Source organism: Pituophis catenifer, unplaced genomic scaffold (genome assembly GCF_029215685.1).
Source record: "Pituophis catenifer annectens isolate HBS135680 unplaced genomic scaffold, rPitCat1.0.hap2 SCAF_1, whole genome shotgun sequence".
In the NCBI taxonomy this organism is placed as follows: Eukaryota; Metazoa; Chordata; class Lepidosauria; order Squamata; family Colubridae; genus Pituophis; species Pituophis catenifer.
The window spans coordinates 202,410,301-202,425,348 of record NW_027256881.1 but is presented as its reverse complement, the minus strand read 5'-3'; the positions used below and the strand labels follow the sequence as shown (position 1 = coordinate 202,425,348).

The 15,048-nt window shown below is 39.8% G+C and overlaps 1 protein-coding gene across 1 annotated transcript in view; it reads right to left on the bottom strand.

Annotated features, from left to right (window-relative positions):
* Positions 1-2,175: 2,175 nt before the first annotated feature.
* FAP (fibroblast activation protein alpha) overlaps positions 2,176-15,048 on the bottom strand; it is a 64,828-nt gene continuing 51,955 nt past the window's right edge. Inside the window, exons 22-27 of the mRNA XM_070934167.1 lie at positions 13,169-13,223; positions 9,573-9,672; positions 8,258-8,322; positions 5,245-5,317; positions 4,851-4,924; positions 2,176-2,446 (exon numbers count right to left, since the gene is read on the bottom strand). Of these exons, the coding sequence (XP_070790268.1) occupies positions 2,348-2,446; positions 4,851-4,924; positions 5,245-5,317; positions 8,258-8,322; positions 9,573-9,672; positions 13,169-13,223 (466 nt within the window). The 3' untranslated portion in view covers positions 2,176-2,347. The remainder of the gene's footprint in view (positions 2,447-4,850; positions 4,925-5,244; positions 5,318-8,257; positions 8,323-9,572; positions 9,673-13,168; positions 13,224-15,048) is intronic.

Sequence of the window (15,048 nt, the reverse complement as noted above, 5' to 3'; positions counted from 1 at the left end):
TAAGGAAATTTGGAGAATTTGTCTTTTTAATGGAGAAATTATCTCTTTTTATTAAGTTAATTTCTACCCTGTTTCCCTGAAAATAAGACATCCCCTGATAATAAGTCCAATCGGGCTTTTGAGCACATGTGCTAAAATAAGCCTCCCCCTGAAAATAAGCCCTCCCTGAAAATATTTAAATGCAGAGCTGGAAATCAGGTAAGACGGCAAGAGGAGCCCCATCTTGCTCCATGCACCCCAAAATAATAAGACCACCCCAAAAATAAGGTCAAGTGCTTATTTTGGGGGTTAAAAAAATATAAGATAGGGTCTTATTTTCGGGGAAACACGGTAGTATTTTGTTTATATCAGGATAGTGGGGTTTTCCCATGTGAAGGATTCCAAAATCTAACCTCAAATATGACAATGTTTCAGAAGTTAGACTAAAGCTGAGGTGACCTAGATACAGGGCCACCCCAAGCCCATGTTGGATATGTCTGAAATGTGGATTTATGAACTTGAGATATGGAATATTTATTTGAATAGGACATGGCATTGGTTGGACATGGGTGATTTTCTTTGGATTTGTTGGGATTTGGAATGGGGAAAATATTGTGTATTGGAGCTGGTCTTTTTTTAAAGGAAAAACTTGCCATATTAAATTTTAAGGGAGTTTTTTATATCTTTTAAATGGAGTTTTGCTTAGAGCTAAGACCTGAGATAAGGAATGTTGAGTTTTATATATGTTAATTAGTGTTAATATTTTAGTGCTCTGCTTGGACTTTTTGTTGATAATTGGATGAGAAGATGTTATTTATTTAATTTGCCTATTGTTAAAAGATGAGTTATAGTAGAAAGACTTTTATATTTGTTAATTAAGAGGAGGTGAAGAGATTATGAAATTATTTACTTTCTTAAGGGGGTTATTTTTACTTTTTTTTGCCTTCTTGAACTCTTCCCCCCTTTTTTTGTATTGTCTGTTATTTTTGTTTCTAAAACTTTTAATAAAATTATTACAACAAAAAAGAAGATACAAGAAAATTGCATTAACTGTTTGCTGCCTTGAGTCATTTATAAAAGTAATAAAATGTGGTATATAAAGAAAAATAAACAATAACATACACAGTCACAAAAATGATTCAAATTGGTGGGAACACAGAGTTGAGAAAGCAGTTAAAAATGAGCATGTTAAAATAATCAAATGCAAACTGATAAACTTTTGGCTTATAGCACACCAGATTTAATTGTGGTTGAAAAGAAAAGTGTGGATAATTGATAAGGCATTACTAGGAAATAGCATCAGATAGAGAATTGGAAAAGATCACAAAAAACATGATCTGAAAATTGAAGTTGAAAGATTATGGCATAACCAGCCATGGTAGTCTGACTGGTTACCAGCACACTGATGCCACACCAAAAAAAAATCTTAGATGGCACTTAGAAAACGTATGCATTGACAAAATTTCCATCTGTCAAGTACAAAAGGCCACATACTTGGATAATGTATATTATGCCAATACATTATGAGTATTCTAAGTACTTGGGAATGTAAAAAATTAGCACCCACCCCTCTCTTAGAAGAATGAAATATTTTGAGAAATATTTCAAAAGGCAGAATATTATATTTCTCTGGATGAAAATGAAGAAACATGCTCTTGGAAAGCAGCCCCCACCTTTCTTAATAGCCCTCAGCAGATGTCAGCACTTAAGAAATAAAGAGATACTTAGCTCTATTCATAAGCAAGTACCCTCATCCACAATCCAACAAAGATAGGATTAGTCCTCAGCCACAATAGGAATTACCTAACACAAGCCTTCATTGCACCAGCAGTCCAAACTTCAACCAAACTTAGCTCAGACAAACATGACCATGGGAGTCTGACAACAGCAATAGAATACATGTTCTTGCACAGGAACAGGAAGCTCAAATACAGAGCCCAAGAGAAGGTATAAATACCTTCCACTCTCAACTCCATGTAGTTAGCTGCACCAGAATTACAAAATTACAATTGGGGTCTGTACCTGGGGCAGAACACACATGCTTCTTCTTCATCAATAAATGGACTCTTCCCCTACATGCACACCCCCCGAATTCTTTATATTCTTGACTCAAAATGTATGCCTGTATTTGACCTGTGAGACTACTGACAATAGAGGGAGAGAATAAGCAAAACATGCAGCCTTTATTTTCACACTTTTATTTGTATTCATTTATTTCCAGACTAACAAAAATTCCCAAGCGGTACACATGGGTCAGTCAGAATCATCAGCACCTCTTTAATTCCCTTTTTAGCCTACTTTTGGAATGTGCATAGTTTGTGCAATCCACATTGCTTCGTCTTGGAATCAAGACAGAAGAGAGGACTCCTTAAGGCAGAGAAAAACACTGTTTCAGGAAATGTGTCATGTGAATGTAGAGGTGCTTCAAAGAAAGGCCTGGAATTCCATGGTTTTGGTCTGTGTACCACTGAAAAGGAAGAGAAACATTATCTTAATTCTATGGTTCTTAAGCAGAATTCAAACAAACAATAAAAACTTTATAAGATGGGATGGGAGACAGAAAAGGGGATTTGGGTCTTTGCATCTCATCTTATGCTCTCACACGCTAAGCAATAGCAATAGCACTTAGACTTATATACTGGTTCACAGTGCTTTACAGCCCTCTTGAAGCTGTTTACAGAGTCATCATATTGCCCTCAACAATCTGGGTCCTCATTTTACCGACCACAGAAGGATGGAAGGCTGAGTCAACCTTGAGCCAGTGAGACCCAAATTGCTAAACTGCTGGCTAAGGTTGCATAGCAAGACCTTGCTGTTGTAGTATGTTATACATGGAGGGGTGGGTGGGTTTCCTGTTCCAAGAACAAAAGCCAAAACTTGTGTGATTCTCTCATTCATAACAAAAGCCATTTAGGTCCTGAAGGGGCATCAGCACGGTTACAATGGCAAACATCCAAGCCAAAAGAGCCAATCTGCACTGATTGTAATGAAAACAGCTGGGATCAGCATTAGTTTTTTGTCTTAAAATGAGGTCTTCAGAATTGCAAAATTACCCCCCCCCCATTTATATCACAAAAACTTTTCTTCTATTTGTGTTTTGACAAGTAGCATAAACATGCTGGCTTCCTATCAGAGGTAACCTTTCTTCCCTCCTCCCCCCCCAAGTTTACAACAATTTTGGCATCTAAAATTTTATACATCTCCCTTTTATACAGAATACAGAATAATAGAGTTGGAAGGGATCCTGGAGGTCTTATAGTCCAACCCCCTGCTCAGGCAGGAAACCCTATACCATTTCAGACAAATAGTTGTCCAATCATTCTTAAAAACCTCCAGTGTTGGAGCACACATAACTTCTGAAGGCAAGATATTCCATTGGTTGATTGCTCTGACCGCCATGAATTTTCTCCTTAGTTCCAGAGCTTCTCTCCTTGATTAGTTTCCACCCTCCTCTCTTATTGGGAAATAAGAAGTTACGATAGCAGGCATTTGCATCTGTGATTCCAGTTTAAAAGCAAAACTGGTTTTAAGAAGATGAAAATGTTTAAGCTATCAGTCTTGTCCTTTGCCCATTGGAGGAAGATTTTGGGCTTCCCATGTAAGCAAGGGGTCAGCAGTACTGTTCCTGTAGGCAGCATGGTGCATACAATACCCTGAAAAGCAGTGGCTAGACCAAAAATTCAGCCTAAAATTACCTTATTTAAATCCCAAGAGATCAGCAAAAGTTGTGGCATTTTCACGTTCCCACCTAAAATCTTGCAATACTTTGGGTGAGAAAATGAAGTGAAAATCCTGTGACATTTAGTAATTTCTCAAGTAATTTAGGCCATTTTACAAACAATTTTACTGGGCACAGTTTGGACTTATAGTGTCATACCTGCTAAACAGAATTTTAATTAAAGGAATAGCCGAGATTAATTAAATTTTATTTAATTAGTTGTAGTATTTGGAGACTTGGTTTTAATTCTGGAAGTCCTCCCATTCTTTTCTCTAATATACTCTAATACATTATCTGACTATGCTACATCTCAATGTGGTCTGAAACAATGGATAGAAACTAATCAAGGAGAGAAGCAACCTGGAATTAAGGAGAAACTTCCTAACAGTGAGGACAATTAACCAATGGAACAGCTTGCCATCAGACGTCAGTGCTTCATCACTGGAGGATTTTAAGAAAAGACTTCTACCTGTCTGGAATGGTATAGGAACTCCTGCTTCAGCTAGACTAGAAGATCTCCAAGGTCCTTTCCAGCTATGTTCTCTTTGATTGAGTTGCAGTAGCAGTTTATTTATTAGATTTATAGCCTGCCTTTCATTCAGGAGTTCAAAGCAGCATATATAGCAGTCCCTCCTACTCTTTTACTATTGGAAGACCTGAAACACAAGTTAGGAACAGATTGCCATGGAGAAAATCTAGGTGGACACTAAGAATCAATACTGACTTGATGGCATGTAATCAAAATCAATCAATCAATCCTCCCATTTTCCGCTCCTAAAGGCAACTCTGTAAAGTAGGTTGAACTGGGTGAGAATAACTTCCTCAAATTTAGCAGGCAAACATCTATGATTGAGGGTGGATTAAAACCTATCCCCACTCCAGTGGTGGGTTGCCCCCGGTTCGGATCGGTTCTATAGAACTGGTAGTAAAACCGGCGGGAGGCTCTGCCCACTGACCCAGACATCATCAGGAAGCTTCTGCGCATGTGCAGAAGAGCGAGAGAGCAAAGCAAGCACTTGCGCGTGGCCCCGTTGCAAACCGGTAGTAAAGGTAAGTAGAACCCACCCCTGCCCCACTCCTAATCTAATACTGAACAACTATCCCAAATTATTTGCGTGACCCATTAGCGCTTAAATGATTTGATCATATCTACCATTGCTTGAAAATCCACTTGTGCATTGACTAAGGCTTTGGAGATCTGTGCCGAGTTCTGAAAATGAACATTATCTGAAATAATAATAATAAAAAAAAAAGCAAGGAAGAAAAGAAATTAAGAAAGTGAATGTGGCTGATTAAAAACAAGAATCCCACCAGTCTGACAAATACCAGAAATCACGCAAGAGTAGAACATTAGACTCGTGTCATGAGTTAACAAGCGATATAGCAGGGACGATCAACAATGAGTCAGCAGTGCTCAATGTGCCAGATAGAAAATGAAAATATGTCTAAATGTATTGACCCTGCTCACAGGAACAGAGAAATGCTTAATGTTTCTTTAACAAAGTGGTTCTGTCTCAGGATTGGTACCAGTTTTTCATAGACCTCACCATCTGCTGTTCCATGGATGAGAAGGTAATCCACATTATGGAAATTCTGAGCCCTTGCCATAACCGTTGAATTCTGAAAGGGAAAATAATGAACAATTACGGAATTGCCAAATGTAAAAATGATAGGTGCCTTCATTACCAATTGTCCTATGTTCTTGTGACACTAATCTATCAGGCCATGAAAAGTTTTTCTCTACTTTCTGCTAATTGTTCTTAAATCTTAGGCTTCATGGGTTTTGTTTAAGGAATTACCTGCAAATACAGAGAGACCTCAACTTACAACAGTTCATTTAGTGACCGTTCGAAGTTACAACAGCACTGACAAAAGTGACTCAGGACCATTTTTTTCACATTTACACCGTGACACAACAGTTCACACATGTTGCGGCATCCCCATGGTCATGTGATCAAAATTTAGGTGCTTGGCAACTGGTTCATATTTATGATGGTTGCAGTGTTCTGGGGGAGGTGGGGAATGTCATGTGATCACCTTTTGCGACCTTCTAACAAAGTCAACGGGGAAGCCAGATTCATTTAACAACCATATTACTAATTTACCAACTGCAGTGAATCACTTAACAACTGTTAAGTGTTGTAAAATGGGGTAAAACTCACTTAACAAATGTCTCACTTAGCAACAGAAATTTTGGGTCAATTGTGGTCATAAGTTGAGGTCTACTGTTTCTCATAGTAGTGCAAGATTGGAAGATGTAGAGAGACCTGGTCCATAGAATTGCCAAGAGTCAGACATGACTGAATGGTTAACATCATCATCATCTCATAGAAATATTTCAATGCAAGACTCAAAGGAGTTATCATTAAAAGAGATACAGCCATCAGCCAAATGTACATTTCAGTAATAAATTGTGTTGCAAATCTATTTTGAAAATTTGTTTGAATCATGGTTACCTTAGGGTTAGTTCAAAGAAACGACTTCCTTCTTAGGTAGCCCAGAAAAGGTATAGCCCAGAAAAGAGAAGCAAGATAAAACTATGAATGAGTCAATAAACATCTCATTTCGTCTTAATTTCTCATTTTCCTGAAATAAGGCTTGGTTTGCCTTATTTCTACAACATAAACATTCTGCATAAGTAGCCCAAAATGTTCAATGTACTACGGATAAGATTCCTGCTGTTTTGTTTCAAACTGGAGGGAAAAGACCATGGGGACAATGCTATGTAAAGTCATCTACCTCATTTTTCCAGTAAAGTTAAACTACTATTTGCCAATCCCTTGAGCCATCCACAAACCATACTGGCACAGAATTGGATGCCATTACTAGCAATACCTAGCTTGCCAGCCAATGACACTGCCCTTATTCCCTGTGTACAGGGCATATTTAAAAAAAAAAAAAGTTGGAGGATACCTTCAGTTTTGTTCCTCTCCCAACCCTCAAACATTAGCGGTTGATGGAAAAACATCTATCAACACAGGCTGAGCGGGGGAGATGGCAAGTTTTGATAGACAGACTGGCAAAGATATCATCTGTCACTCTGTTTTTGCCCAAGTGGTTTGTGTGAGCGCATCTAAAGGGACTCCAAGTAGGATCTGATAGGTTTCTTTTGGATACATGTTTAACACTATTACGGAATAGCATTAAACTTTTATTTATTTATTTTTTTAAAAAGCAGACTGAAGAATTATCTTCGAGACCGCCTTCTATCACATAGCTCCCAACAACCGGTAAGATCCCACAGAGTTGGTCTCCTCCGGGTCCCGTCAGCTAAGCAATGCCGGCTGGCGGGCCCGCGGGGGAGGGCCTTCTCTATGGCAGCCCCAGGTCTCTGGAACCAGTTACCTCCTGAGATCCGGACCACCCCCACCCTATTGGCCTTCCGAAAAGCGGTGAAGACCTGGCTATTCCGGCAGGCCTGGGGCCGTTGATCTCGCTGTTGCGATCGTGTGAGATCCGGCCATGAATGGTGTGAATGGGTTTTAATGTTTTAATTTTTAAATGTTTTTATAATGTTTTTTTTTTAAATGCATTGTAAGCCGCCCTGAGTCTTCAGAGAAAGGCGGCATATAAATTGAATTAATTAAATTAAATTAAATTAAACTATTGAGAAACCTAGTGAGAGTTGGATTTTGAAGCAGCAGAGGCATCTCTCTCTCTCATTCTCTCTCTCTTTCCCTCTCCCCCTCCCTTTCCTCCTTCTGCCCACTGCCTTCAGGCCAGCTTAGGTCTCTAAGCCAATCCCTGGTGGGTGCAGCAAAAGAGCCAAGTTTTTTTTCCCTGGCTTCTCTTCCTTCCCAAAGACAGTGCTTGGGGACCACAGGGAGCAATTCAACACCAACACAGTGACTCTTGTATGGTCCTGCTGGCCATAAGTTAACTATAACACTAACCAACAGAATCAATGAAGTGCGTCAGCTCACAACCAAGGCTTATTGTTGTGACTTATTGTTGTTGAAATACTGGAACTCCCCATGGCATTTTAAGCTATCTCGGGAATAGTTTGTGGATGAGGTAAAGGCTATGTTATGAGGGCATGGCTTTTTCATTTTTCATTTTTTAATTTGATTTATATGCCGCCCTTCTCCGGAGACTCAGGGTGGCTTACAATGCATTAAGCAATAGCCTTCATTCTTTTGTATATATTTATACAAAGTCAGCTTATTGCCCCCACAGTCTGGGTCCTCATTTTACCTACCTTAAAAAGGATGGAAGGCTGAGTCAACCTTGAGCCTGGTGAGATTTGAACTTGCAGTAATTGCAGGCAACTTATGTTAATAACAGTGCATTAGTCTGCTGCGCCATCAGGGAGAGCTTTAATTTCCTTTATAAAGTAAGTGTTACCCTCTGCCAACCACGCCCACCCCCCCATCCAAATAGACAAGGCCTCCCAATTACCCTCAAACATCAATTTAAGACAATGTCAGATGGAAGAACCGGCAAAGACAAGAAGAGGGCAGCTGACACAACTCAGCCAAGGAGCAAAAGGCAGGAAAAGGAAATCTGAAATTAAACAGTAAGAGTATAATTAAAATATAGGAATGTTTACAGGATTCTTACTTTGTAATGCTCAAGATTGTCAGATTTGGTTGGAAGACCCATAAATCGTTCAGTGTAGATGGATGCTGCAATATACAATAAATGCAGTTGTCACAATGCACAGAAACACATTAACACGCACGCAAGAGCAAATGTATTGTAAAGCATGCATTTACATTCATTCATTCATGCTGGGCATTCAAGGGGAAGTTTGGGCAGCTTTTGGCCTCAGGCTACGAAACACATCAAAGCAGCCATAATCACACAGGGGGCAAGCCTACTATTAGCCAGAGTGATGAGAGTGCCTTCACTCTTTTAGTTTGTATATTAAGTGCAAAACCATTTTACACAGATAGACCTTCTTACTGAATTGATTACGAAAATATTTTTTTGCCATGGAAGCAGGGAGTTGTCAAAACCAAGCTGTTTGTACCTTAATTTGATGGTTATGTGGAAGTATATGTCTCTGTGATATGCATTCTATGCAGGGGTGAAATGCTACCGGTTCGCACCGGTTTGGGCGAAACAGTAGCGGCGGTGGCGGGTGGTTCGGAGAATCAGTAGCGGCAGCAGTGTGAGGCTCCGCCCACACGCCCGGATGTCATTACTTCCTGGTTAAAACCTGTTTTTGATCCTCTGCGCATGCTCAGAAAGCTTTGCGCATGTGCAGAGGGTCTAAAATCACATGTGATGTGCGCGCACTTCCGAACCGGTAGGGAAGATAAGTAGATTTCACTCCTGATTCTATGTGTTTTGATTTGTGGGCTGACTACCATTTTGTATTGTTTCTTCAGCAGCAAACCCTTGCAAAGGGTAAAAAAAAAAAAAAAGGTTGCCTTGGATGGCATAAATAAGGTAATGAAGGTGGAAGAGTGTCCAAGAAGTAGCTGGGCCTGATGCCAAGCTGCCAGCTTCGTAGCCACAAGGTTGCGTGCAGAACCGATTGAGATGAAGAGCAGGCCCAGCCAAAGTTTAACATCTGAAGCTACGACTGATCTTAAAAAGGGCACCTAATAATTGGAAACAGGAGCGTTTTCATGGACAACTGTTTCTTTGAAAAGGCCTGTGTTTTGCCTTGGTTGTTTTAAGAACATCTGCTTTGAAGACATATACTCAGCAACTCTGCAAACTATTTCAAAGCAAGCTTTGCCCAAGAGAAGGTGTGCTTGTTTTTAAAAGAAAGTGTATTTTGAAGAAGGTGTTTTTAGATGAAGTGTGCCTCAGACCTTTCTTTTCATATGAGCAAAGGCCTAGCAGTGACCTATTTTTTTTAAAAAATAACCCATTTTCTGTATCCAGCTGTCAAAACTTCAGATTGTTAGTTGTTTTTCCATACCATAATATTCCCAGCTGGAAACAGGAGCCACAGCTATTCCACACTTAAACATGCCAGTACCAGACCCAAGTGCCAGAGATGTAACATATCCACCGTAGGACTAGAAACAAACAAGAGAGAAGTTAATATTCGAAAAGGCAAGTATTTGCTCTCTAAGAATCCAAGTAAAAATATACTGAAGCCAAGGAGAACATTTGTTTTGGCATCCAGGAATACAGATTACTCAACAATTTCTCCTGAATAATTTTCTATGAGCCACTAGAGCAAATGGGACTTCCCAATATTTCTCTTCTTAAAAAAATACCGCTCTCTTTAATTCCTCTAGGAGTCTAAAATGTTGCACCTGAGGATCTCACCTTATTTTAACCTCATAACAATCTTGGGAGAGATTGTAGTTGATCCCAAATCAGCCAGGTTAGTTCCATAATTGAGTGAGAACCAGAACCTGAACCTGCATTTTCCCTTCTGCAATGACAGAAAGAAGGGACTATGATTAGGTTCTTACATCGTATCAAGCCATATGATTTGGGATTGGCTTTGTTTGCACGTTATATACACCCAGCCATTATGGTTTGTGAGCCACGGCTTATTACTCAGTTTTATGTGTGAACCCATCCAATTGTGGATTATATTCAACAAACCATGTTTAATAATGTGGCATAACATGATATATGAACCTAGCCAATGTTTATTGCAGGTTCAATTACAGAAGGTGAAAGAAATGCTGCTGTGCCCCAGATGTGCTTTTAGCTGAAGAGTAATAACCATTTACGTTAGAAATGATCTGTGACAAAATTTCTCAATTTTTCATGCCTTTTTCATAAAAAGAGAAAATAGTTCTTCTCAGTAATTCTTCATGCCCATTTGCATATTGGCACATATTATTTACATATATGAGGGAGACTAAGGAATGTACTAATATTAGGAAAGTTGAAATTCTAAGGCAGGGGTGTCAAACTTGCATTGTCACATCGTCGTCACATGACATATCACAACTTTTTCCCCCTTCGCTATACCGGGGGTGGGCATAGCCAGTGCATGACGCATCCGGCTCACGAGTCATGAGTTTGACATCCCTGTTCTACATTGCATGGAGATGAAGAAAACATTATGTGATATACTGTAACAGCATTATCAAGGGACTGCGATCCTTACAAAGTAAGCAACAAAGAAAAATTCTACTGAGATGCTTTACAGTCTGAAGAAGAAGGAAAAAAAACCAGGAACAGCTTTCCCACAGTGTAGAGTGAGATGACTGTCTTGGGAGCGGAGTTACCATGCCATTAAAGTCAGCATGTTACTTCATTTGCTATTACAGCACTGTTTTTTTTTTATTTGATTTATATGCCGCCCTTCTCCGGAGACTCAGGGTGGCTTACAGTGTGTTAAGCAATAGCCTTCATTCTTTTGTATATTTATACAAAGTCAGCTTATTGCCCCCACAAACTGGGTCCTCAATTTACCTACCTTAGAAAGGATGGAAGGCTGAGTCAACCTTGAGCCTTGGCGAGATTCGAACCTGCAGTAATTGCAGGCAGCTGTTCTTAATAACAGGGTGCTTTAGATCACTGTACTACCAAGGCTCTTATCAAAACTGTGGTAGGACTAGAGAGGTGATTATGGGATTTGATATACTAAAATAACATGGCAGTGTTATTGACAGTGATGGCTAGAGAGCTTGCCTTTTACTGATCTGTCTCAAGGTGAGAACACGTGCAACGGAAAAAGAAGCAAACCATAGAAACGGGGTTACTCAGAAGTGGGTGTCCAGAGTTACCCTGTGTTAAGATGGGCGACCAATAAATTTAATAATAAATATGCACCCAGGGTATGGGCTTTGATCCTGGGGTCTGCTCACAGAAGATGGCAAATGATAATGTCTTTAGTTTGGCTTTAACATGTTGTGTGAACCTAACCATGACAATTAGGGCAGGATTTACGACATGGTAAAAGTTGTGAAAAACTAGAGAGTTGTTTCATTGAACAATAGACTGTGATGAAATAAACTGTAGCTATACATTCCTTCGGTCACGATCAGTAGTGGGTTCCACTTACCTTCATTACTGGTTTGGAATTGGGAGCACGCACATGCACTCGCTTGCTTCGCTCGTGCGCAGCGCTTCTGTGCATGCGCAGAACCTTCTGCGCGTAGGCAGACCGTTTGTGATGATGTCCAGGAGGGTGGGCGGAGCCTCCTGCCGCCGCCACTACCTGTTCGCCCGAACCGGGGCGAACCGATAGAAACCCACCACTGGTCATGATATATGTGGCTATTTGCACCGTAGGGACCCCCCTAATGCTAGCAACACAGGTTTTCCGTGGACTAACAAAAGAGCTCAATCCCAACCTTTATGATTCTACCAGCACAACGTTAAACATTAATTTGGAAAATAACCCCTTCTGATCTCAGTTACCCACAAAATTGCATGATTCTGCAGCTGTAGACAAATATTTGCAGTAGCATCTTATCTGCACTGCCTGGTTAACCTGTCATTAGAACCAGCAGGCAGAAATGGATGATGGTTTTCCTCTGTTAATTCCCTAGTCACTTTCAAGGTGGTCTGAGGGCACCTTTCTCTGCTTAAGTGCAATTTTTTCCCATCGTGGCTCTGTGAGGATGGGAGCATTTCATTTGTTGCAGGCTAACCTCAGAGGAAGCACCCCTTCAGCTAAGCCAATGCTTATCATGCCTAGCGCTGATCTTTTTAAGGATTAATTTAACAAGTAGGAAGTTGGAATGCTGAAAAACAAAGGGCCAACACGATCCAAAATTATGTTTATTGCCAAGGATATTCCCCCCCGCCCAAGTCTTAACAATGAGAGCAGACTACTTTAGTCTGGTGCTCCATTTAGAAGTGCCCATCATCATACGGGACAAAAAAATGACAAAAGTAAACTGGGGGAGTGGGAGCATGAGTGAGCGAAGGGACAAAATAATGTGAATGTTGGTAAATGAATACTTTGTGGAGACTTTCACCCACCAAGGTGTCCAGTTTCTAAGCACACCCTTAATATGCTCTGGGTTTGAAGTGTTCTCAACTGCTTCTGTATAAAGGTTGAGGATGGCTAGTTTCAATGACAGAATCATGTTGTTTATCTGAAATATTTTAAGAGAACTTATATAGGAAAAAAGAAAGAGGGAAGCTTTTTCCAGCAAAGGGCTCCATCAGGCATAAAGAAAAAGGGGAATTGTTTTATGAGCTTCTCTATTAATAAGCATTGTGCTCTTCATGCGTAATTTATTTCACCTGTCATGAACTCCTTGGATTGGGTGGGCTCAGAAAATATATCCATTATATCATTCAGTCATAGCGTTTTATATATAGTTATGTCATCACTGGTCAATATAATAATTATGTTAATATAAGAAGTTAGGACAACAATGTTACCTGATCTCAAATATCAACCAATGAATTCAGTTTTTGACATTTTTCTTTGAGAAAGTATGCTATATTATATTTTTTGCCAAGCTGCTTTATGGGAATCCAAGCCAAGGAAGAAGATAAGAAAAACAAACTGCAAGTGACAGGCTAAACAGAACATGATTATTCAAGATTTTTTTTAAAAAAATTTTTTTTAAAGTACTGTATACATACCCAACCCCATATGGCTATTCGTTTTTCATCAATAAAACCCATGTCTATAAATTTTCTGTTTGGAAGAAAAATGCACACAATTAATTAAAGAAACATAGATGTTTTAAAGTACTGTGGGATGCTAGAAAACACAAGAAGGGTTATGTGGCAGAAAAATATTTTAAAAATCCTCTAATAATTACACTGTTAATAGATATCAGCTTCTTAATATGGGTCTGAGCCTAGTAAAGCCAAAGACAGCTGGTCATTTAGATTTTATCTTAAACCACAATGTCACATGTACGTGTTTTGGCAACTTTTGCCAAATCCTAATCCTAATCTCCTTCTAACCTCTATTTTACAAACAGTGCAAAAATTCTGCTTCTAATTTTAAATTGCCCTTTCCAACCTAAGTTTAAACAAGCCAGGAGACATTGTGAATTACAAACCTAACTTCACTGACCTTTCATTAACTCTAATCTTTTGGACGTAATTAACTTAGAACTAATTATATCTGTGTATATATAAAATAAATTCCAAGAGGGGATACAAAAATAGATGTTATTTTGCTTATGGTATATTTATCAGACCAGGGCTGCAAAAATCTTGGCATTCACTAGACTAGATGATCACAGAACTCAATACACCTCTTTTCTTTGGTGTCATCTTCTGGGCATCTGGATTTTTGCAACCTTGATCTGGTAGCCTAGCCTATGGGATCTGCTGATGTGCCCAGTTTCAAACATTTAAATGTAATAGGTGCTTTATCAAAATACAGGATTGTTTCTGGTCATGAAAAGGTGGGATAAAAAGCTTTAACTACGACAAATCTGAACCTCCCCCAGTATATGTTTCTGTGTGTATACAGGCAGTCCTGTGATTTCTTGGTGGTGTCTCATCCAGTCTGCTTATCCTATGTTCAAGTCAAAGTTCTACATAAAACCGTGTAGCTCAGTGGTGCGTTTCACTTACCTTTGCTACTGGTTCATTAGCGCGTGTGCGCTTGCTTCACTTGTGCGCACGCCACTTCTGCGCATGTGCAGAGCGTATTTGATGATGTCTAGGTGGGTGGGCGGAGCCTTCCGCTGCTGCTGCTACCGGTTTGCCCGAACTGGGGTGAACTGGTAGCAACCTACCATTGGTGTAGTTCCAATGGACAGAGAGTACTTTCCTCTATCTGGCTTTTAGGTTTGAATGAGAGATCTCTTTCGATAAATATGTCCAACCTTCCCAAAGTCTTTTGGAGACAAGGAAAGTCAGCTGTTATTAGCTCTTTCTGATTTGCTAGTTTAATGAACTTATTTTTCTTTTACTTCTCTGTTTTGCAAGTTTGCCTTTATTATTATTCGTCACCCAGTCATCCAGATGTTCAGACTGGATTTGGCATTTTCGTCCACCTATTGAGTTTCGTCCACTCCCAAGGGAGCGGTGTGGTGGCCTAGAGGTGGAGCTCTCGCCTCACAATCAGAAGGCTGTGAGTTTGATCCTAGGTAGAGGCAGATATTTCTCTCTTTGGGCACACTGAGAATATATCTGCTGAACAAAACTCCGCATTGGTGACAGGAAGGGCATCCAGCCATTTAAACACTCTGCTAGCTCCATTCAGTTGCCCAGACTACACCCTGCAAGGGATTATGGGGTCGTTAAATGAAGATGAGGATGATTGAGTCCTTCCCAAGACCTGAGATAGGCTGATGTGGATGTTTGATAATGTTTGAGATATCGTCACGGGATGTAAGCTGTTCCAAGTAAAGCTGCATTTTGCAATTGAATGATGGTGAATTTGTTAATGGCAACGGTGTTCAAATAGTGCTCCAGTTGTTTTGGGATATTTTATTAAATTTATTGTTAAGTTGCCTAGATGACAGAACTACTTAGTAATACTTAGCTTTTAGGTTGCA